The 25,150-nt window shown below is 38.5% G+C and overlaps 1 protein-coding gene across 2 annotated transcripts; it reads right to left on the reverse strand.

Moving 5' to 3' along the window:
- Positions 1-5,948: 5,948 nt before the first annotated feature.
- Positions 5,949-21,702, reverse strand: ccm2 (CCM2 scaffold protein). Of its 2 annotated transcripts, none has more exons than XM_063001329.1 (10): positions 21,446-21,702; positions 15,712-15,888; positions 14,531-14,614; positions 14,251-14,434; positions 13,229-13,359; positions 10,910-11,054; positions 10,046-10,097; positions 9,763-9,907; positions 9,479-9,593; positions 5,949-8,532 (listed from the first exon to the last, which is right to left on the reverse strand). In XM_063001329.1, exons 1-10 carry the CDS (start codon positions 21,473-21,475, stop codon positions 8,246-8,248), a joined length of 1,350 nt encoding a protein of 449 aa, XP_062857399.1. In that variant the 5' UTR covers positions 21,476-21,702; the 3' UTR covers positions 5,949-8,245. The 2 variants fall into 2 exon arrangements, with proteins under 2 accessions (XP_062857399.1, XP_062857398.1); XM_063001328.1 differs by having other exon boundaries at positions 9,479-9,617.
- Positions 21,703-25,150: the final 3,448 nt, after the last annotated feature.

Below are 25,150 nucleotides of genomic sequence, written 5' to 3' on the forward strand. Positions count from 1 at the left end.
TTCACCCTGGTCCTGATTTGCCTTGCGTTTGTACTATCACAAAATTTTTTTAAATGTTTTGATGAAGGTTCACTTCCAAATGCTTGGGAATAAAAAGCAGTGTTAATATGCAGTTAATGATTTATTTTCCTATAATAAACTTTTCAGTTCTACAAAACTCACTTCCAGAAATGCTGGTACAGTATGTAAAATGCAAATGTAAAATAAAAAGCAGTGATTTGCAAATTGACTTTGACTTCATTTTTTAAATGTACGCTCATTATTGCTGCAAGTTTCAAAAAAGCTGTCTCATCAGGAGCATGCCCAGACAATGTAAGGCGTTCATACAGGCATGTAACTGAGTTGCTGTGATGAAATTCTCACAAATTGTATTAGCCAGTATTTCTTTTTTAATTTTATTTATGCATTTTTTCCCGTTATTTTCTCCCTTTTTTAGCGCGTCCAATTGCCCGATTGCGGCATGCTTCCTCTCCACCAATGCCGATCCCTGCTCTGATTGAGGAGAACGAAGCTAACCCACGCCCCCTCCGACACGTGGGCAGCATGCCATATGCATCTCATCACCTACACTTTGACGAGTGCAGTGCAGCCCGGCACTGTGTATGGAGAGACACACCCTGACAGCACTCTTTTCCCGTCTCTGTGCAGACAGCATCAATCAGCCAGCAGAGGTCGTAATTGCATTAGTTATGAGAGAGTCCCTATCCGGCTTAATCCCACCCATATCTGAACAACAGACCAATCGTTGTTCATGTGGCTGCTCAGCCCAGCCAGCAGGCAGAGCTGAGATTTGATACGATGTATTCGAGATCCCAGCTCTGGTTCCAGCGTGTGTTTTTACCGCTGCGCCACCTGAGCGGCCCATTAGTTTTTTTACTTCTACTTTTTAGTGTGATTTTGATCGTTACATCAATTTGATCACAACAACTTACAATAAATCTGTAAATATAATATTACAATTAAGCATAGTTCAGACTTAGGTCAGTGTGTAATATGGGTATATGGTAGTACTATTTTATTTATGTAACATTTACACAACAAATGGACTGGTTGGCCAGCTAATATTTTGAGTATTGGTTGTGATTGCCTGCAGTAAGTTTATTGTGTAAAGCAGCTGCCACTACATCCGCAGGGCCGCACTAAAGCAAAAAAAAAAATCCCCAGATACTCATCCACATGCTTTTCAAAAAGAAGACCCAGAGTAAGAGCAGCTGGCAGACAAAAGTAGGACGGGTGAGTTTCAGCCCAAAGGCCACATTCAGGAAGCTAATGTTTCACAGGGCCTCACAATGATTGGCTTTTGTAAAGGACCATGCTGTCTTCAGTGAATGGAAAACACAAAAAGGACCAGTGGTGGGAAACTCCGACTACACAGAGATGGTGCAAATAACACGTTTTATGACACAATTAGTCACACATTTTCACAGTGCTGCAACTATTGTGGATGAAAAATACATACAAGCGGGTTTGCACACAATCCAGCATTGTTTAGCTTTGAACGTTGACAAGTAGACTATTGACTTGTCATGCCCGTGTTACACATCATACAACTGGCAATTATAGTGAGAATGTGGAATTTATTTAGTCATAACTCTATGGATAGACATATACACCGATCAGCCATAACATTAAAACCACCTCCTTGTTTCTACACTCACTGTCCTTTTTATCGGCTTCACTTACCATATAGAAGCACTTTGTAGTTCTACAATTACTGACTGTAGTCCATCGGTTTCTCTGCATGCTTTGTTTGCCCCCTTTCATGCTGTTCTTCAATGGTCAGGACTCTCACAGGACCACTACAGATTAGGTATTATTTGGGTGGTGGATCATTCTCAGCACTGCAGTGACACTGACATGGTGGTGGTGTGTTAGTGTGTGTTGTGCTGTATGAGTGGATAAAACACAGCAATGCTGATGGAGTTTTTAAACACCTCACTGTCAATGCTGGACTGAGAATAGTCCACACCCCAAAAATATCCAGCCAACAGCGCCCTGTAGGCAGCGTCCTGTGACCACTGATGAAGGTCTAGAAGATGAGCAACTCAAACAGCAGCAATACATGAGCGATCATCTCTGACTTTACATCTACAAGGTGGACCAACTAGGTAGGAGTGTCTAATAGAGTGGACAGTGAGTGGACACAGTATTTAAAAACTCCAGCAGCGCTGCTGTGTCTGATTCACTCATACCAGCACAACACACACTAACACACCACCACTATGTCATTGTAACTGCAGTGCTGAGAATGATCCACCACCTAAATAATACCTACTCTGTGGTGGTCCTATGGTGGTCCTGACCATTGAAGAACAGAGTGAAATCAGGCTAAAAAGTATGTAGAGAAACAGATGGACTACAGTCAGTATTTGTAGAACTACAAAGTGCTTCTATATGGTAAGTGGAGCTGATAAAATGGACAGTGAGTGTAGAAACAAGGAGGTGGTCAAAATGTTATGCCTGATCGGTATATATGCTCTCTCTCTCTCTCTCTCTCTCTCTCTCTCTCTCTCTCTCTCTCTCTCTCTCTCTCGATAGATAGATAGATAGATAGATAGATAGAGATAGATATAGATATATAGATAAAGAGAAAACAGCCGGTAATGTTACAGAAATCTTTTTAACAATGTAAGCACCATGAGAACTGGCATATTTTTGGTACTTATTTACTGTAAGTCCTATCAGAGTCCCATCTGTTCCTGTTAAGTTTTAGTCTTGAGTCATTCAGAAGGAACTGCTTACTACTATACTTACTTAAATAAGGACTTGGCCAGGATAAAAGTCCCTCTTTCATGAAAGCACAGACTGATCTAGTCTTCTTTTAGCATGACTGTATGTAACTCGGTCTGAGGTCATGCGGGTGGAAGGAAGGGTGCAGTAATGAGAAAGCTGGACTCCTGTAGTGCACTGGGCAATAACTTAATCCTCTTTATCTTGAAGAGAAAGTTGCAGGCTCAGACCATTAGCAAAGGCTTAGGACTATTTAAAGAGCTCTCTTCAATGTGCTGCTCTGATTCATAAGCACAAGATTTTTTTTGTACAATCTGTTCATTTGAGTTAAAACAAAACTGCAAATTCACTTAAGAGAAAATGTATAACTATTTAACCCTCATATTTACTTGAGCCAACACTGGTAATCTTGTGAGATAAATTAATCTGATGGAATAATTTAGGCCTATTTCTTTTTATTCAGGTTTTAAAAATTGGTGTGAAGCAATTGTAATATATTACTTGATGACCCAGGCTGTACAGAGGGACCAGGCCCCTTAAGGACACTTTTAAATTGTGCTGATGATTGCTGCCTTAACTCAGCATGCTTTGGGTATCAGTCTCAATTAGACACCTTTTGACCCTTGACATAAGCCTTACTACACACAGCCAATATGGAGAATTTGTCTACAATTACAGATTAACATGGATTTTTTAATTACGTACATCAGCATCTCCACATGTATGGCAGCCGTGTCTGTTGGATAGCAGCTGTGGTCAGCACACTCCTCGTCCAGCGGATTGCAGCAGTAGAGATACAGCTGGGTAATTGGATACAACTAGACTGGAAGAAAAAGTGGAAAATGCATAAATAGAATAAGAAAGCCGCTCAGGTGGCGCAGCGGTAAAAAGTACGCTAGCACAACAGAGTTGGGATTTTGAATACATCGTATCGAATCTCAGCTCTGCCTTCCGACTGGGCTGGGCGGCATGAACAACGATTGGCTGTTGTTCACAGGGGTAAAAATAGTCGGATCATAGGTCCTCATAACTGGTGCAACTGCGGCCCCTGCTGGCTGACTGACAGCGCCTGAACAGGGCTAAGGAATAATGCTGATGGGGGTCTGGCCCTCCGAACACAGTGCCCCTCGATGCCACAATGATGCCACATTCCATCTGTGGCTGGATGCAGAAGCGAACAAGCCTTGCTTTCTTGGTGGGAAGATGGCATTCCCGTCTCTCAAATTAATCTTGCAATTCTAACCAATTTCAGGCAACTGGATGAAGGCAGTTAGCACCCCCTCCAAGTTGCCTTAATCTACCCAATAATATTGATTGTAAGATTGTAAAAAGGCAGTGGCTGGCATATCGTCTTTAAAAAAGCACAACAGACTCCACCTAACTACCACTAGTAAGTGGGAGTGATCTTTGAATTGGGAGTAAAAACTGGGTTTTCAGCCCTACCCCAGTCTTTCACCAGTTTAAATATTACTGCACAAAACAAACACTAAATGCAACCATGGGGGGGAAGAGGGTAATAGATCAGATGAACTTTCCCAGAATCTCTCATGGGACTTGTATATGATAGAATGAGCTGGATCTCTGACGATCCAGTAAACAAGGTCCTAAAATGTCAGTGTATTAAGAACACAGACACACACAGAGAAGAAGTAATTTTAGCCACGATTATTCTTTGACTTATACGTTATCTATCCAAAATTATGTGGACACCACATGTAGCCACAGCTGCTGTTTAAGTGTACAAAATCAACTATATAAATCTGAAGACGGCCCTTGTTCTAGCGTGATAGTGTTATATATAACAACTGCAATGAACACTGACAGAACATTTTATTAGGTACACATAATAAAAATATGTGGTAAATACATTAATTGATAATCTTATAAGTGACACCAATAATAAAGATCAACTTTGTTGGTATACAATCACTAACTGTAGCCCTAACTGTAGCCCATCTTCTGCTCTGTCAACCCACAACCCCCGATTGATGTAAAATAACCACAACTGACAATGTTATTTAGGTGGTGGAACATTCTCAGCACTGCATGGGCATTAACACCTTAACAAATGGTAGTGTTGTACATGTATAAATGTTGCAGATGCAGTAGTGTTGTTAGGATTTTTTTTTAAACACCTCATTGACAATGTTGGATGGACAATAGCGCCTCGACCAAAAATATAAACTGGAAAGCAAAGGGGATTGTGAAGTGACAATTTACAAAACAGCAGATAGGCTACTGTTCATCTGTATGGTAGGTGCAGTTTATAAAATGATCAATAATTGTATGTACCAGAGTGGTGAATTAAAGTGCTGCTCTATTCCCATTACAAAAGATCTAATGTTTTTTACTTGGCAAACCAGAGTATTTCAGATCAGAGCCCAGTCCATGCAACAAATAGAGCAAATAGAGCCTTTGTCTGAGGTCAGCCTTTGGTTCCTCCTCTGAGCTCATGAGCCACATTAGACATTAGTCTACATGTATGCATAATATTTAATTTATTACTAGTGCTACTGAGGTCAGTGACAGCCTTCATTAGGGTTTTATGTTTCTATTCTGACAAAGCAGTATTAATATGCCATAATGAAGCCCTAGACAAAAAGTGAAATGCTTAATGAATTGTTTTAAGTAGTAGACTAAGCTGCACTAATTCCTCTTAAAGGAATTAATTTCAGTGTCCAGACTGGTTAAAGTGCTAAACTTTTCACTGTGTCGGATTTGCTGCATTCTTTTGAAAAAATCTCACTGGAAAATCTAGGGCAAATCTGCTTTTTTGGTTGTGCCATTGAAACTTGTGACTTGTACTAACAACAGATCCACATTAAGGTCCGCTGTTTTGAAATGTGCTTAACAAATGCTTTTTAATTTGTTATAAAGTGGAAATACGGATACAAATCTTGTGCAGGGGTTATACAATTATTGTTTCATTGCTAAATTTAACATATTGGGAAAAAGTGGCATGTGAAAAAGATAAGACCAAGTTAATATAGTCAACCAGCCCCCATAACACTTAAACTGCTGCTAATTTTTACTTTGAAAAATTAACAAATATCATTTCTTATGCTGGTCTAAAACAAAAATGCAATGCTCTTAATAGTCCCGCCATGATTAATCAATGGCACCCCCTGCAGGACAATCCTGTGCATTAACCTGAGTATGCTGTGACAAATCCGTCAGTATTAAACCTGTTGAATTAGGTCATGAGGCAAGACTTCAAATAGTGAACAATATATTTAATACAACTCTGTAACAGTCTGTACAGATTACAGAATCATTCTTACATCCCTGCTGGAGAATACAATAGGCAGTTGTATTGCAAGGCACGATGCCCGGCTACCAAAACCATAAAACAAGATAAAGATGTAACAAAAATTTGGAGACTTTATCAGCCAATCAAATGGCCTTGTCAAAGCTCCAAATACTCCAAGTTAAAAAAAAAATATACAGAGCTACATTCTCTACCTGGTGCACTTAATATATAGGGGATACTTACAACCAGCACTAGTTGTAAAAAATGTAATAGTAAAATACACTATATGGACAAAAGTATTGGGACACATCGCTTCAGTCCCATTGCCACAGGTATAAAAATCAAGCACCTAGCCATAGTCTGCCTTTACAAACATTTGTGAAAAATGGGTTGTAAAGAACACCACCACTGGACTCTGGAGCAGTGGAAATGTGTTATGTGGAGAGTTAAATCATGTCTGTATTATGCAGTCTGATGTTTGGCAAATTCCAGGGGATTGTTACCTGTCTGAGTGCATTGTGTCAACTGTAAATAATGATAATAATAGGTGCCTTATGCCAAGTTCACACTACACGACTTTCAAGTTGTTCGGATCGCTGTACAGTTCACACTACACAACTGGATCTCTTGCACTCGGGAGTCTTATCAGTCGTGTATTTCACAGTACTTGACTGATCAGCAATAGGGGGTTTCACACTACACGATCTACCATAAGAAGGAATCGCAGGTAAGTCTGTTTGGTCTCCCGAACTACATAAAAGCAAAGAGGAAAAAGAAATAAATCCGAGTTGGTTTGGCTACGCGACCAGCAGGGATTGTCTGTTCTGTAGTTTTTTTGCAATGCAAAGTTGGTATTATGTTTTGTCGAGAACAATAAGTTCAGAAATACTGTAAAACGTGTGTGCGCGATGTATTCTGACAGAAACAATATCATGCCCCTGTCCCACGTTTTACAGCTCCTCCCCTGCAAGTCGCCCAACTGATATCCAGATATTTAGCATGCTAGATATCTCTCTTCAGTCGGCGCGCTCGGCGAGCCGCTCGGATCGAGTCGTTGAGCAGTTCACACATAGCGATCGAGAGCCGAATTTTGATCCCTGAGCAGCGACCAGTCGGCAGGCAAAAATCTGGGCAAAAATCGTGTAGTGTGAACTAGGCATTAGTTGCAGTGGCACGAAATCTTAATGCTTCAGCACACTGAGTAACACAAAAGACAACTGTATGCTTCTAACTTTGTGGGAACAGTTTGGGAAGGACCCTTTTCTGTTCAAGGATGAATGTGTCCCATTGCACAAAGCGAGGTCCATAAGGTTAAACAATGCTAGTGTGGAACTTGACCAGCCCACATTGAGCCCTGACCTCAACCCCATCGACCACCTTTGAGATGTACTAGAATGAAGACTGCAAGCCAGACTCTCTTATCCATCAGTGTCTGACCTCTCAAATGCACTTCTGGATAAACTGGAAAAAAATTCACATAAACTCCAAAAGCTATCCCAGAAGAGTGGAAGCTCTTATAGCTGCAAAAGGGGGGAATAAATCTGTATTAATGCTTATGGAATTAGTATGTGATATCACAAAAGCTCCTGCGGGTCCCCCAATTCTTGTCCATATAGTATGTTTAAAATGCTATGCAGTACAATAGAGTAACACTTAGATTAAAGAGTTTATACATACAAAAAATGAAAAGCACTTTTGGATCAAGGTTCAACCGGGACAGCTAAACTGGGACAGAAAACCAGCTGAATTTTAGTCACATCTGATTTACAGAAATAACCAGACTCTAAGACCATGACTCAGTTTGGTATTCTTAACCTAAATGGGTCATTTTTAAATACACAAAGAATTAAAAAAATCAAGCAATCCCACTTGCTTTACTGCTCCTTAGTCCCAGGTTTAGAATCAAATTACAACAGTGATTTGCCATGAAAACATGAAAGCAGAATTTTAAATCTTGGATTCAACATAACCCCTTCATAGGAGAAACCTCAAAAGCTGGTCTCAGATCAGCTTGAAAAGGCAACATTGCATCACTGATAGCAGATACTGCCAATAAACACTGACGAAACTAACTGCGCCATGCCAGCTACAGAAAGTCCTCAACCACTTCAAGTGTCTCAAAAAGCACCATAATCCATTAAGAATATCAGTCACATGGTCACAGTCACAATTATCCACATTTCAATCAAATGACATAGACCAGTCGACCATGAACAGTCTATGTGAAATGCTGATTGGCTAATTCAAACCATGCAGGTTTTATTTTTAGGGTGACACCCCGTCCTGGTCCATACTGCACCCTAAAGCCTCGATGTCATTACTGATATCAGAAATCATCTGGTCCCACTCATCTGCTTCAGAAGGTACAGTTCCTTCATCTGAACCTCCTGCTGCTCCATTGCCGTTAGTGGTGGAGTCGGAAGCAGAGCTGGGCGTGCGTCTGTAGCGACCAAAACTGTCGGTGATGATGCCTCGGCCGTCCTTTACACCGATGGTTTCAAGAAAGTTCTCAAAGTGTTGACTGTCCTTTTCTGGGATGAAAGGCCTGAGACCTGCAGATACACAAAAAGTCAGCAGGCTAGCACGTTAGAGACCCACAATGGCGACTTGAAGTCATACCAGTGACTGTTGGCAAATTTTTAGATAATTTACTGTAATAAAGTTAACAGGATCTCATGCCATTTTTTGAACATTTGATAACTGAGTCTTTGATAATTAAAAACATTTGCAGCTTCAACAGTTCCTGTAGTATTTACATTTTTTATATATAAATACTCAACAGAATGAGTTTGCGCTGTTGTTCAGAGGTCACACACTACACCATAAGCCATAGCATTTACATTTACAGCATTTAGTAGACACTTTCATTCAAAACAACTTACAATTGTTATAGAATACAATCCAAGCAATTCAACAATGATCCAGGAATGAAAACCTGGCTGTAGTAGTAGGGTTAGGACTAGCAACCTTATCACTACTAGTCCTTACGTTATAGACCCACCACTGCCCTAAAATGTTACATTTATAAAATTTACTACATTTAATACAAAGCAGCTTACGAAGGAGATGTATACAATCTAAGCAACTGAGGGTTAAGGGCCTTGCTCAACGGCCCTACATTGGCAACTTGGCAGATGTGGGGCTCAAACCTGCGGCCTCCCAATTACTAGTCAAGCACCTTAACTGCTGAGCTGCAATTAAGCTGATTAACCCTGTTTTTTAAGTGAGAGTGATGGTATTCCCATCAACCCTATAAGTCCTAGAACACTCGCCAACTGAACACTGAACTGTTTCTTTCAACCTTAAATCTAGCATGACATTGTAGGAAAAAAAAAGATACGCAGCAGATATAAGCAGTTTTGCTGCACATCATGTGAAACGCCTAAACACTCCGAAAAGAAGCAATAAGCACCCAGCCTAGCAATGATCAAAGTGCAAATGCTTATAATGTGGAAGCCAGAGATGGCTTGTTTTATAGCCACAAGAAAATGAACTTACCCAGTAGGAGGAACTTCCTGCTGTCGCCGTAGAGTTGCCGCAAGTTAATGCAGAATTCATGAATATAGGCACCTTTCCTGTACTCATGTAAATGTGTAGCAAACTGCTGAATCTCCTGAGAAGACAGTTTAGTTCTCAGCTATAGGACAGACAGAGAGAGTATAATAAGAGTGCAGGTCGTGAGGAGATAATGAGGAGATCATTCACAACACAAATGAGAGCACTTTGAACTGGAGATTTTAAGTAATCATTTTTGCATAGCCAGACTACTTTCTTATACGCACCGTTGTCATGTAGTCCTGGAGCATTTCTGTTGCTGTTGTGCTTAGTTCACCCTCACTGGCAGTTTTGTCTTGTGGGGATGCTGGTGTGGATGAAGGCGATGAGCAGGGAGAATGTTCCGCTGTCTCAAGAGGGCTTGGACACAAGCTGCAATAAGCCATATCATAACATTTGATGTAGTCGATATTCAAATTGGCATTCTTATTAAGGCTGCTACAACTATTGAAAATGTAATATTAAAATGTACTAAAATTTAGAATAAGTTTGAAATAAAGTAATACTTACAATGTGCCCGGCCCTCCTTCAAATGTCTTAACTTCCTTGCTTGAGTCATCATCTAAAGAATAATATGACACGTGGTTAATGATGCCCAGCATGTGTCTTTTAGTACTTGAGTACCTTACCAAATTGTTAGCCCTTTCCCAATGTTCGTAGTTCATACAACAATATAATTACTTCATGATCTCCTTTTTAGAGTATAGTCATGTCTCAGTGATTTAATCTCTGGACTACAGATTTAGTCATTCCCGAGTCCACAAAGATGCCAAGGTTGGGATCTTTAGCTAAGAATTTAAACCCTCAGCAAGGGCAAAGCTTTCTTCTATGCTAGCAGCACCACCTTTGAGATCCAGGTTTGAATATCAGTGGTGCAACCAGTCATCTAGACAGACAAAATGGCTATGTTTCATGGGGGGGTGGCAAAAGTCCTGCGACAGATAAATAAATCTGAATAAATTGTGCATGTTACATAAAAAAGTATGTAGATTTGATCCAGTTAAGATTGGTAGTTACATACTACAGCTGTAAATATATATTTTTAAAAATGTTCACAGAAATACAGCAACTTTAAGGCAATAATAACACAGATCTATTCTTTCTAATATTGAGGTGATTTAGTTTAGATTTAACTAACATTTCAAGTCTGACAGTTGTCACTGTTTGTTTAATGAATCAGTGGCCTATTAAGCCTGGAAATGTGGGCAACAGGCAACAAAGTGGATTTTTTTAGATAAAAAGCTCGTGAAGATCTTAGCAAAAATTATAGTCAGAATTTATAGACTGCCATTGGGTCATTTGCATCCCATTTGTAGTACATTTGTTAAGTGAGTTTATTAAGTAAACATGAAGTAATCCCTTCTCTCCACTCACCGCTGTACAGAGAGAGTGGGTGCCGGGTGGGCGTTGTGGTTTCATCAAGGAAGTCAATGGTCCTGTCCAGGAAGTCAATGGTAGATTCTGTGTAGACTATCTGGAAAACCTGGCTGAGGAGAAGACAAAGTTCTTCTGCTGCTGCCTGAAATGACACAAACAATCCAGACTTTCAAACAACGAATCACTTTGCTAATTCCATATGCAATTTCTCATTTTAAAAAACAAATATTCCGGGTCTATTTTTAATCTAGTCTACCACATTTTTTGTATTCAGTCAATGTTTGGGCTAATTAATACTTGGCACTGTTCTGAATCTGGGAGGGAGGATCGTCCCCTTATAACACATTCACAACAGTCCTTAACTCCTTTTCTTGTCCAAACACCTCAGTTAATTATATAACCTTCTGTGACAGCAGCATGAGGTACAGAACATGTCACTCCCTTTACCCGTGTTCGCAAGTGTTCGTGTCAAATGTGTTCACAACAATATCTACACACTGCCCCTATGTGAAAGGCAATTCATTGTGGGTGGAGTATTTTCAGATTCAAATACAGTTCCAAAACAAAGTAATTGAAATTTACCAGTCTGGAATGGGTTACAAAGCCATTGCTAAAACACTGGGACTCCATCAAATCAGTCAGAGCCATTATCCACAAATGGAGTACAATGGTGAACCTTTGCAGGAGTGGTCGGCAGTGTTAATTTCGTTGACAAATGATTTTCGTCATAGTTTTCGTCAACGAACCTTTTTTTCTGCCAAAAACTATGACGAAATGAATTGACACTTTCTTCAACGAATAAAAATGAGACGAAAATGTTTGGCAGGGACGACATCCAATCAGAACTGATTTAGTTTTGTGAAAGGTAGGGACAAGTTAGAAAGAGATCCAATCATAACTACTTTAGCGTATGTGGAGAGGCGGGACAAGCCGGGTAGCCATCCAATCTCAGTACTAATCTCTATTGCAGTACCACGGTAAGACCACACTTGCACAAATTTGATCTAAACCCGGGAAGACCAGACTAGCCTGTAAACTGTCTTTACTCATGGAACTAGGTTAACTCCACAATGTCAACAGGGAGAAAGAGGAGAGTCGATATATGGACACATTTCTCATTTGACGTCATGAAAAACAAGAGGATGTGTAAACCATGTGGGGCGATCTAGGGTAAAAACACAACACATCTGGAACGACATCTGGCACTGCTGGCAGTATAATGGCAACATAATGGCACCGCTGCTTTTACAGTACCCAGTTTTATAAAGAATGTAATAAGCAATTTGTTTTATAAACAATGCATATATTTTTCAGGCAAAGCAGGCCTACTGGTCATTAATATTTTGTTAATGCAAGGTCATGTAAATAAAGATGTTGTTTGAAATAACTTAAATCTGTTTTTGTGTGTATTGCACATTCAAACATTAATAATATTCCATAACTGATTAAAAATGTTTCATTTTGTGTAAGTGTATATAATGACTTAAATAATTCAAGGGAACTGATGACAAAGCATTTACATTTTACACCCTTTATATTTTAGTCGACTGAATCGACTGTAGATTTAGTCGACTATATTCTTATAATAATTAGTCGACTAAAACCAGACTAAAACTAAAACAATTAAGATGACTAAATTATGACTAAGACTAAATGACATTTTAGTCAAAAGACTATGACTAAAACTAAATCAAAATTTGCTGTCAAAATTAACACTGGTGGTCGGTCTACGAAAATTTCCATGAGAACGTATCCAGGAGGTCACAAAAAAACATTAGATGACCAAAACTTGAGATAACATTATGTAATGATGAGCCTGATGACTCAAAGTTTTTGGAAGACATTGGACATTTGGCTTATGCAACAGTTTAGACACTAGTCAAATTCCATGTTTTACTAAATTTTAAGTAAATGTAAATAAAAATTAATATCCTGTAAAATATTTTTGGCAAATATTAGTGCTCAATTTCTAGTTTTTTTGCTAAACTTACTAAAATAAGTGTGACATTACATTTGCCACAGATATAGTAAAAATAAACAAAGATTGTGCACGATCATGCAAAAAATGAATATGTGTTTAGTAATGTATTTAAAGCATGAACGGGTAAAGCATGAAGTCCATGCCACAATATAAGGGTAGGACATTGCTCACCATGTAATATTAACTGATGTTGCTGGGAATAGATTAAAATGGTAAACAAAACTATAAGACACTATAAACTACTCAGAAATGTGAGTAGAAAATAAGAAGCCCTGGATAATTGTAAACTGCAGAAGCACAATAGTACTGTACTGTAGTTAAAGGGTGTCAGTTACCTTGTTCTCAACAGCCAACACAAGTAGGCAGCAGACATCCAAAGCTCCGCTCTCAGACAAAGAGCTTAGAGTAGGAGACTTTGACAGCTCTGGACATGTACTGGGACACGGAGATCCTCCTGGCTCTTGAGCTGCAGAAACATATTAACAAAGAAAATACTCGTCATTTCCATTAAGAGTGTATGTTCTTCTAAGTGAAATGATGCGTCTGGCCCAGTTTTTGACTGCTTTCCCCTGTAATGCATCAACTTTGGTTTACATAAGCACTTGGGGAAGGTTTTCCCCAAGATAATCACTGAAGGCCTTGTGTAACTTAGCAAAGTCTTTTTAATAGTGTAGTACAATTGGAATTTGGAATCGAGTTTTTACTTTCCATGACATTTCTTAGAAACATATCAATATTTACCTCTTTATAAGTAATTTTTAAGAGGTTTGCAGCAGTTATTCAGCATTTTCATGATACATTGTGTACATATCAATTTTAAGAATTTTATTTTATTATGTTTACATCAGAATGTTTTTGAATGCGCCCGGTTAAACAAGGCTGATCTAAAACAGTATTGGGTCCTAAACATTTGACAGGTTTCTAATGCACTGCTGGATCTGTGCATCTGTTAGTGTGTGTAAGTGAAAAAAAATTGCAACTGTAAAGAACAGTGTTTTAGTCTTTTTTCATCAACCGCTTCATCCTGGTCAGGGTCACAGCTTGTCTGGCTAACCCGGGAAACTCTAGACGCAATGCAAGAATACCCTAGACAGGGCTTCAACCTATCACATGGCTTTTGGCTAACAGCAGGGGAAAAAAACAGCCAAGCTGTCTGTTTGTGTATCCTGTGTAGACGCCTGACTGGCCGATCTCATTAACATACCAGTCCTGTGCTATGATGAACATGTGTATGCAAATGCTGTTTTGCCTCACCTCTTTGACCACTCAGACAGTTCCACCCATTCAATTATTGCATCATAAACTATGTGACTTGGAAAAATAAATGTGTGATTTGTTCACACCTCTAAGATCTCACCTGTTTTCAAAACCACCAGGTGCAGAGAGTCATCCCGGATGTAGGAAACAGCGGCGATATCATGAATGGGCACTCTCAGGATGATGTCTTCTCCATCACGCCACACCAACTTAACGTTATATGCCGAGAGACTGACAACGGCATCCTGCTCCGAAGTCAGCTGACCCGCCAGCTGGTGAGACTTCTGGTAGCAGAGGTATAAAGAGACTTTCACAGTTAGTGCTAGCTATAATAATTATATGTGAAGACAAATGTACTCATCTGTGTGCTGTCAGCTCACCCTGGCATTGTCAACAAGCTGCAGAACCTCAGTGCGGCTGGAGGGATTGAGGTATCCTGGTACTGAGGTTAGCTGCCCCAGATACTACAATGAAAGAATACTACAATATATTACAATATAAAAATACTTCTGCAAAAAAAACCACAGGTGTGTGTGTGTGTGTGTGTGTGTGTCATGGGTCATAGATGTATATTGCAGTTCTCATCAACGTCCTTGTTATGGCTTACATATAGACTTTTGGCCAATGATTGACTCATGAATCCTGAAATCAATTAAAAACTCTACAAAGATACTTCATATTTCAATGAATCAATTTTGGTTTGGTGTACATTTGCTTGGTGGAACATCATTTTGCCTTTATAATCTCCACTAAGCAATTTAACGAGCAATTTGTGGAATATTCAGTCATTCTTCTCATGCAAAAGCTTCCAGCACACTGAAGTTTGATGCCTTTCATGCTGGACAGCTTTCTTTAAATCCATTAAAGCTTTTCTATGGGATTTAAACATTGAGACTGAGAAGGTCACTCCTAAATATTCTAGGGCTGATTCCATAACCAAGCTTTGGTTACTGGACTTAAAAGTGTGCTTGAGATCATTGTGTTGCTTGCCCAATTAAGACCAGGGTTTAATTTCTCCACAGAAGGCATAACATTCTTATTCAAAATGCCCTGGTATTTCTGTGAATCCATGATGCCAGTCACACAGTCAAAACTGCCAGGTCCGGCAGCAGAAAAATATCCCCACATCCCTGACCCACTTCCACACATGACCATGGTGATAGTATTCTTTCGGTCATAAGCCTTGCCTTTTTTGCACCAAACCGCTGATCTATACAGCCAAATCATTCCAATTGTAATTCCTCACACTACATAACTGTCTCTCAAAACTCTGCAGGCCTATTCAACTTTCACCTAGCATATTTCGGTCAAGTCTTACTGGATGCACTATTAATGCATCGATTAATTATTAAACAAAACTTGATCTTATCTTATCAAAGCCTGTATTAAATAAATGTATTCTATGTTTTTGGACAACTCATAGGATTAAATCGATCACTGTAAATTCTGTATTGTGTGTGTACAAAGTGGTAAGGTTTCTACAATAGTCGATCTAATAATTAAGCAAATTAGAAGGCGGGACACAAATTCTCCTACTGTATATTTCTTAGACTAATCTTACCTTGACTTCTTTTTCGATGTAGTCGTTGAGCAGGATGTCCGGGTCAATTCTGTGGTCTGGAATAGAAAGCGAGAAGGTGTGCAGAGCCCTGCGCTCAGTGCTCTTCTCTTGAACTTTTTTCTCTCTCCCTTTCTCGCCTTTTAAAAACACACGCTTTAATGGAGACACGATACCTGGCTGTGTTGAGGAAACAGAGAAAGAATTATGAGGAAAAAACCTTCAAAGATCAACATACAGTGGCAAATTGGTACACAGAATGACTCAGGTGCTTCAAGCATCAAGTAAAACAACCTAATAAGCGTGACCCATGTCACATGTGCTGCAGTGAAGGTTAGTTGAAGCTGTTATGAAGGCAGTCATAGAAACAAAAAGGACTGAGCTCCATGCTGACCTCAGTTTTTTCCTACATTTACTGCTCCTCTACTATTTGGTGCCAACAAAAACAACATGGATGGGTCATTCTTGCATTACAATAATGCAGGATACCTCATTTATCTATCATGTTCTGTTCCTGAGGCGGACCACATGGCTGAGATGACAAATAACAAAAAAATTCAAGTGCTACATTTATCTCAGGAAGCATAAAGAAAAGCAAAAAAAAAACATGCCACTTACTCTGTGGCAAACCAAAAGCTTAGCATCAAATACAGAAGTAAAAAACATTTTCCTTCCTCATTTCTCCACAGAAGCAGCTTAATGTCAAATAAGAAGTCAATACATTTTGAAAATGAAACCCCAAATGTCAAACACCATAAATGAAGCATTCGTTTAACCTACCTCTGTCTCCATGATTTCTAATTAATACTATTAAAATAACCCAGAGATCGAGCAACTGTCGCCTTCTGCTGTCTTGTTCCTTCTAACGTTCCTTTATGAACCAGTGCGACTGTTGTGCTTGTAACAGGTGGCACGTGGCTTAAGATACATAACATGGAACCACCTCCCACAAGACAGAAAAAACAAGCTCCACACACAAAAATACTAACACTACCACTCGGGCGCTAATACGCTACAGGCGACAAAAAGGAAGCCAAGTAACCACTGCTTCCTGTGACGACACTCGATAGAAAAACGTTTGTTACACTGTTTACAGGTTTTTCCTCTGCTGCTCTTACTAATACCACCTTGCTTGCGTATTCAAAAGTATATAAGAATTCAGGTCTGTTCATGCAACCTAAATAGACATGCATATGCTGCAGGGGAAAACATACCTTTAAAACTACAATCTATAATGGTAAACAGTCACACATCATTCCGTGGTTTATTTCTCAACTCAAAACTCAAAAGAAGATTTATTGGCATGACAAATAAGGATAATTTATTTCTTCAACCATTTCGTGACTTAACGTAATGCAATTTGATCAGCAGTATCTCAGCTGCTTTTAAATATTTAAAGCCCAGTGCTGGGACACTGAAAAAGCATAAACAATTGATGACTGCTTTTACCTGCTAAAGAACACTATACTCTACAGGTAAGGGTAACAAAACCCCATTCAAGCCTGCCTTAGCTGACAATTTATTTATTAGGATTTTAACATTGTTTTACACACTTTGGTTACATTTTTGACAGGACATTACTTATTACACAAGTTATCAGTTCTAATGTCAAACACATGCATGCCACCCACTGAGCCACTGTGCCGCTGCTTTAGCTGACAACACTACAGATACAAAAATGCATCGTTGCAGTTTCATAACACCCATTAAAAAATCATGGTGACATGTAAAAACATCAAGTTCTACTAAATTAAACAAGGGGTCATGGGGTCAACGAGTCGTCTTCTGTGAATCCTTATTTTACAAATAAAGTGGCTTTTTGTTGAATCTGGGGGCAAGCTTGCCAGCATTCGTGGCCAAATGTTTGCTTATAAACTTTTTTACATGACCACAATCGTGTGTCTATATATCTATCTTTTAACGCCGTGTTTACTCGTTAGTTACATTCACGGCAGGAAAGGTTTATGTGGGTGCTTTGTATCTGTTAAGTAGTCTCTGATATTATATGTGTATTCCTAATTTAGTGATTGTAATGAAGTTTAAAAGTTGTTCTGTTTTTCCAAGGTTAAAAATGTCCTTCATTGTTCCAGCTATGGAGAATTTTTGTCTTTCCCTTTGGTATTTAGGGCACTCAGTTAGTATGTGTTTAATCGTGATGGGTAATTGGCAGGATTCGTATTGTGGGGCATCCTCCCTCTTTATCAAGTAGGCATGTGTGAGTCTGGTGTGTCCAATGCGACATCTGGAGTAGATAACTTAAAACTGCATACATTTATACAAATTAAGGCGGACATACAGTGAAGGTCCTCTCCCGAACCAAGTAACCTTTGCTCTGCCTGCAGACTTTCAGTTGCTCTATGTGTCAATCTCCCTACAATTCAATATGATCTCTTTAAACATAAAGACAACTTTGTAGTAGTTCCACATGGTCTTCATTTGCAGTGCTGGTTGGAGTAGTCTATAAGCAACTTATAGTGTTTTGACCAGATAATGCCACCTAGTGGTGACACTGCTGAAATGGAATTCAGAAATGTAAACACCTTTAGGTTCCCACACAACCTAAATGACAGATGTGCAAATTTAATTTCCCTCTTGATGATACAAAATCAATATCAAAGTACAACAGCTTAGAACTGTTGGCATATCATGGCCATTAATACTTGGCATTAACACTTTCCTAAATGTTTTTGGAAAAAAAACACCACATTGTTTGTTTAACCACTCTTTTTACTGAATGACCCTGGCTTATGCCGACTCAAAATAATAAGGTTTGAAAACTGCCACAATTAATCCACTAACTTCGGTCAACTTGTTTCGATTTTACAAGGCTGAGGTATAAGATGACTGATATTGGCTGTTGTGGTGGTAAGACGAGCCCCTTTATGCCCTTACTAACTTCATATTTTCAAAATGTAACTTGTCAACCTACAGGCTTAAATATAGTATTTATCTGGCCACTTTACCAACAGTAAAGCAGAACTGTCCCCTAATGACCTGGGCCTTTATTACACTGCATAATGTACAATAATAGATTTCAGCCACAGGGAGTTTGAAAATAAAACCGAACAGCACTATCAGCAGCCAGCCACACCTGCTGACAGAGCAGATGGGATTCATTTCCTTTACACGGCCTGTAAACTCTGAGGAACCCTACCACGATGACTTTGCATAGGCAGTGTTATTGTTTTTCAGATTAAGAAGAAAAAGAAACAACACTGGGGAGATTCCATCCATGGCTCCTGAGTGGGCACTCACGGGGGAGTCATATCCTGTCTGAGTCTTTAGCGAGCCCTGCCCTCTATTCTCCCTTGTGTATGACCAGGGAACGTTTGAAACGCAAAGCTGATTTGACAACATAGGCATAGAAATCCGGCCACAACTTTAACAAGATTTTTATGTGTTTCACATGTTCTTTCCTTTGACCTTAGAATATGATTACAATTCATTCCTGCCTTAAATAGGCAACCTATAAATAATACCAAAACCAAATAAATAATAATAATATATGTATTAGTTATTATCCACTACATTTCTTTGTTTTTGGACTTGGCAAGTCAATTATTTGAAGTCGAAAAACAAGCTAAACAGATTTTCAACAATTACATAAAATGATGTGACCAAAATAACCAGCAAATAACCTTTATTATCTATTTTGTAGTAAATACTACACAGCTCTAGATAATAGAGACCATTCTCATCATATTTTATTTTCTTATATCAGCATCTCTTCATGTATGGCAGCTGTACCATTCCACTGTCTGTTGAATACCAGCACAGGTACACCCGATTCTACTCAATTAATTACTGATTTAATAATCACCGGAACCCAAATTTACTTAACAAGGAAAAGTATAAAAACCGCCTGCAGAAGGACCAGCCTGGTGGCAAAAACAGTGCTAGTAGTACCTTGATTAAAAAATTGATTATAATAATTAATAAAATACCTAATTAAAAGCCAAAGGACAGTGGTAGCTCAGTAATTATTGTAGAGGACTAGTGATCACAAGGTTGCTACACCAAGCCCCACTACCACCAGGTTGTGTTGTGCCCCTGAACAAGGTCTTCATCTGCTGGTATTGTATACTGTCACAAATGTTTCTTTGGATAATGTATTCATTTATTTATCCGGGGCAACACGGTGGCTCAGTGAGTAGCACTGTTGCCTCACAGCAAGAAGGTCCTGCGTACAATCCCCAGGTGGGGCGGTCCAGGTCCTTTCTATGTGGACTTTGCAGGTTCTTCCTTGTGTCTGCGTGGGTTTCCTCCGGGAGCTCCAGTTTTCTCCCACAGTTCAAAGACGTGCAAGTCAGGTGTTTGACATTAAAGTTGTGAACGGATGAATCTTGTGTTATGAGTAACCAAAGTGTGTAAAACATGATGTTAAAATCCTAATAAACAAATAAATAAATATTTACACACAGAAAGGACCCGGACTGCCCCACCTGTGGTTATTGCTTTGGATAAAAGTTTCTGCAAAATGCCACAAATGTAAATGTGGTCAGAAATTAATTCATGATTTGCATAAGAGACTCAACTAGAGACAAGTTAGTGAGGAGCAGCACAGTGGCACAGTGGGTAGCACTGTTGCCTCACAAGAAAGGCCAGGGATTGATTCCCAGGTGGTACTATCCAGGTCCTTTATGTGTGCCCCAGTGTCTGTGTGGGTTTCCTCAGGAGCTCCGGTTTCTCAAACAGTCCAAAGACATACAGTCAGGTGAATTGGAGATACAAAATTGTCCATGACTGTGTTTGACATTCAAGACTTGACATCATGTATCATGTGTTACCTGTAACTACCTGTCCTGTCATGAATGTAACCCAAATCAAGTGTAAAACAGTGTTGTTTGTTTATTAGGATTTTAACATCATGTTTTACACTTTGGTTACATTTATGACAGGAACGATAGTTACTCATTACACAAGATTCATCAATTCACAAGGTTATATCGAACACAGTCGTGGACAAATTTTGTATCTCCAATTCACCTCACTTGCATGTCTTTGGACTGTTGGAGGAAACCGGAGCACCCGGAGTAAACCCACGCAGACACGGGGAGAACATGCAAACTCCACACAGAAAGGACCCGGACCGCCCCACCTGGGGATCGAACCCAGGACCTTCTTGCGTAAAACAGTGTAAGACTACACATCCTCCTCTTGTCAGGACCAAATAGTTGGACTTGCATATGAAACGTAGTTATATCTATAAATGACCAATACCAAATAATTTTAATAAGGATTTTGGTTTAAACTAATGTTGTGTTTTTTGCTAATAGATATTTACAAATGCGGATAATCAAAGATTTGCTCAGTTTTTTATTTTTAATTGATTGTATGATTAATGTAAAAGTGTAATTTGAATAGTCAGGGTATGGAACGCTGATCTTGATGTGGCTGATCTTTGTACGGTAAACCGTTATATAACAATATACTGTTTCCGAGCTAGAATAAACTTTAAAAGTGTTATACGTGAGAACACTATACACCAATGTGGATAAATAATAATAATACACAGTTATAGGTAACAGCACTAATAGCAGAATGCGCCTGTATGTTTAAGTATATTAGTTTTAATACACTATAAATACAATCGGGTTTGTTACTGTGATCAGGTCTCTATACTGTAATGCTCTGAACTATGTGGCTAAGCTAACCCGCTAGCCAGCTTGCTACTGTAAATAAGTGAGCTAAGCCGCTAAACCTGACACAAAGTGTAAGAAACATGTTAAAAACGTACCTTTTTAATCTTCTTCTCATCATCCCCCATCTCTAGGTACAAATGCTCTTCATGTTTAGTTTACAGAGAGCAGTAGTGTACAGAGTGTAGTGATTCTTACAGAGCCGCTACACTAATCACTGATCCTGTTAGTCCCTCAGTAAACCAAACTATAACCACCGCTACCAAACTGCTCCAGTAAATACAAACTACAGCTCATATCATATGTTTATGCTCACAAATGAAGAAAATACAACATGCTCTCGACATTAGAGGGGTCGCTTTTAAAAGAACGAAGGTAAACAATGCCAGGGAAAACTTTAAACTAGAACAAAAACAGCACCAAACTTTTTAATCGTGCCGCCATTTTGGGCGTGGGACGCGTTACCCAGAATGCTTTGTGAGGAGAGAAAAGTTGTATTCAGGCTTGACGTGAATACAGAGCTGGAATTCTAATGCTAACCTGTCCACAAAATAATACATTTTACCTTCAATAAATTATTAATGTTATCCATTTCAATATGTAAAGACATTAAAATACACATCCATGTATAATGATTTATAGATATTAAAATATGAGCAAAAGTTTGCATACACTTCTGTGACAATGTAAAGGCGTTTTGTTTGTTTCTTAAAATACTGTAATATATTCTCTCACTGTCTTAACCGCTTATCCCATTAGTGTCGCGCGCACGGGGGGTGGGGGGGGGGGGGGGGTTACTGTAGCCTATTCCAGCTTTTCAATGGGTGCAAGGCACACAGTAACACCCTGGGCAAGGTGCCAGCTCATCACAGGGCAGACTCACATACACACACATACACGAGTCATTCTATAATTTGGGGTACATTCCATGTCCAATGATAATAATTATATTTATTCTAACTATTTTCTTTAAAAATGTCATATTTTACCTATTAATGGAAAACATGTTGTAATATCACAAAAACATGATGTGCATCCTATGCTTCATTTAGCTTGAAATTTGTCATGATGTTCCTAAATGAACAGTTTTTGCTGTGTCCGTTTTTTAAGTTGAGGGTGCCTTGGTTTCAAAATAATGAATAAAATCATTAAGGGCAACAACATCTATTTTTTATTTATTTCAAAAGTTTAAATACTAAAGAAAAATAATATTTTTTAAATTGAGTTTCTCTTTTAAATAATTTAAATATCTTTATTTATTAATGTCCGCAAAAGTTCTGTCAACTATGTCACTAACAGAACTCCACTCAACAACTCAAAAATGGTTTGTTCTAAAACTATGTGACCAGCATTACATGATATCATTCATCTCTGTGGAGGGCATATTGAACACACTGTGGTGAATGTCCTCTTATTTTTTTATATATTTTATCTATAATAGAACATTGTCAATGAGTATATTAATTGACCGTCAACTATGTTACATACATTGTCATGGTTAAATTTTTTTTATAATTTTAATTCAAATGTATGTTCAAATTAGACATTATTCTGTTCATGAAATGACATGTGGTCAGCCAGGCAAGGTCTACCACTGAAGTTATGGGTCAAAATAGGGATATTGTCAACTATGTTACCTGTCAACTAAGTTACCTAGTAGTCTACATCTACTGTCCCTTTAATATAAAAAAAAAAAAAAATGAATGTTTAAGCTTTGCAAATAGTGGATATGTTACACTAAAGGAATATATTAACTTGAACCACTGATTGTTCTATTGAGAGAGAACATTGTTTTTGTACTTTTTTGGTGATGTGAAATGTACCCCAAATTATAGAATGACCCACACACACATACTCACACCCATTCACCTACAGGGCAATTCAGTGTCTCCAATTAACCTGACTGCATGTTTTTAGACTGTGGGAGGAAACCGGAGCTCCCGGAGGAAAACCCACACAGACACGGGGAGAACATGCAAATTCCGCACAGAAAGGACCCGGACCGCTTCGCCTGGGGATCGAACCCATGACCTTCTTGCTGTGAGGTGACAGCAGAGGTGGAAAGAGTACTAAAATATTGTACTCAAGTAAAAGTACTATTACTTTAATGAATTTTTACTTAAGTACGAGTAAAGTTACTAGTCTAAAAATCTACTCAAGTAAAAAGTAACTCGTTTAAAATGTACTCAGAGTAAACGTTACTTAGTTACTTTTTTAGCAGGAGGGCGTGTCTCTTCTGTGTAATGCAAACAGGACAATTGGATATAAATCTCACAATAGTTGTTTTTAATTAAAATATAATAGAAAAAAACATGTTAATACAACATTTAAAACATTTAGGGATGTGTAATGTGTAATTTTAGCGATTCTGGGAGTCGTTTTATATATATACGGCTCTTTAAAAGGAACCGAGCCAAAAGATCCGACTCCCCATCGCAGAATTCACTGCAGCAGTTTCCCAGACGCGATTTTTTTTAGCGTTTTTTCACTCAGTAACGGATGTTATTTAAAATGTAGCGAATTACAATTCTTAATACAAAACATACTTAAGTAAAAGTAAAATTACAGGCTGTAAAATCTACTTTAAAAAGTACAAGTACACAAAAAAACTACTCAATTACAGTAACGCGAGTAAATGTAACTCGTTACTTTCCACCTCTGGGCGACAGTGCTACCCACAGTGCCCTTGTAATATACTGTGTTTCATTTAAAATATGACCAAAATTGCTATATCAAAATATACATTAAGCCCACCTAATACTCTGTAAGACGTGCTTCTCACAACAGGCACAATTTTGATAGGATCTTTGACCACTCTTTACTTGGTAGAATTGCCCAAGTTCATGTGTTGTTGTTTTTTTTGTTGTCACAGAATCAACATTAGATCAATATATTCACTATCAGAATTAACATATTTAATTTTAACAATGTAATCAATATTAGAATCAATATACAGTATTTATGAAATAATTGATGTCAGGCCTTACAATTTTCAAACTAGTATTGACATCTACTGTTTCGACAACTAGTTTTGTTCTACTGGAATACCTAATTGTGCCCATAATTTAATAGTTTTTAGGTACTCATTCTTCTTCTTTATCATCATTACTTTCTCCAATTACTGCAATGCCCCAGTCCCACTGGCATCGCAACTTCATCAGAGCATAATACTACCACCAATATGTTAAACATTAAATTGTGAGGTTGGGTTTAAATGCCTCATCTTTCTCCTACAAATATATAACAAATAACCTTTGTTTCATTCACCAAACTCACCTTATGAAGGTTTTTTGTGTCAGTGTAATCAGCAATTTACTTTTGCCTGGCTTTAAGGTGCAGATTTGGTACAGTGGCTTCTTATTGAATGGCAGACTCTAAGCCCATGACTTGTAAACTTGACTGTGAGGAGTCATCTGAGTTTTAGCAGATTCTAACTTATGGCAGACATTTGATTAGGTGGTTCTTGGATTACATTTGAACATTTAAACAAAATAGAGGCTATTTATATATAGCCACTTGGTAACCTCTGTTACTATGTAATTTATACATTATACAATATATGAATATACTTATTGTCAGATATGGTCTACACGATTATTGCAACCTCATTTAGTGCAAATAAACACCTGCCAGGAATTTCGACAATGTTTTCTCAAGTTTATTGTGAGTTTTCTGGAAATATGACCAAATATGCAGGGTCAAAATATGCATGGGTCAAAACTGAAATTATTAATTTGGTGGTGTATGAATGACCTCACAATTCCTTACAAAGTGATTGTAATTATATAATTAACTATTTTGGT

This window comes from Trichomycterus rosablanca, chromosome 9 (genome assembly GCF_030014385.1).
Source record: "Trichomycterus rosablanca isolate fTriRos1 chromosome 9, fTriRos1.hap1, whole genome shotgun sequence".
NCBI lineage: Eukaryota > Metazoa > Chordata > Actinopteri > Siluriformes > Trichomycteridae > Trichomycterus > Trichomycterus rosablanca.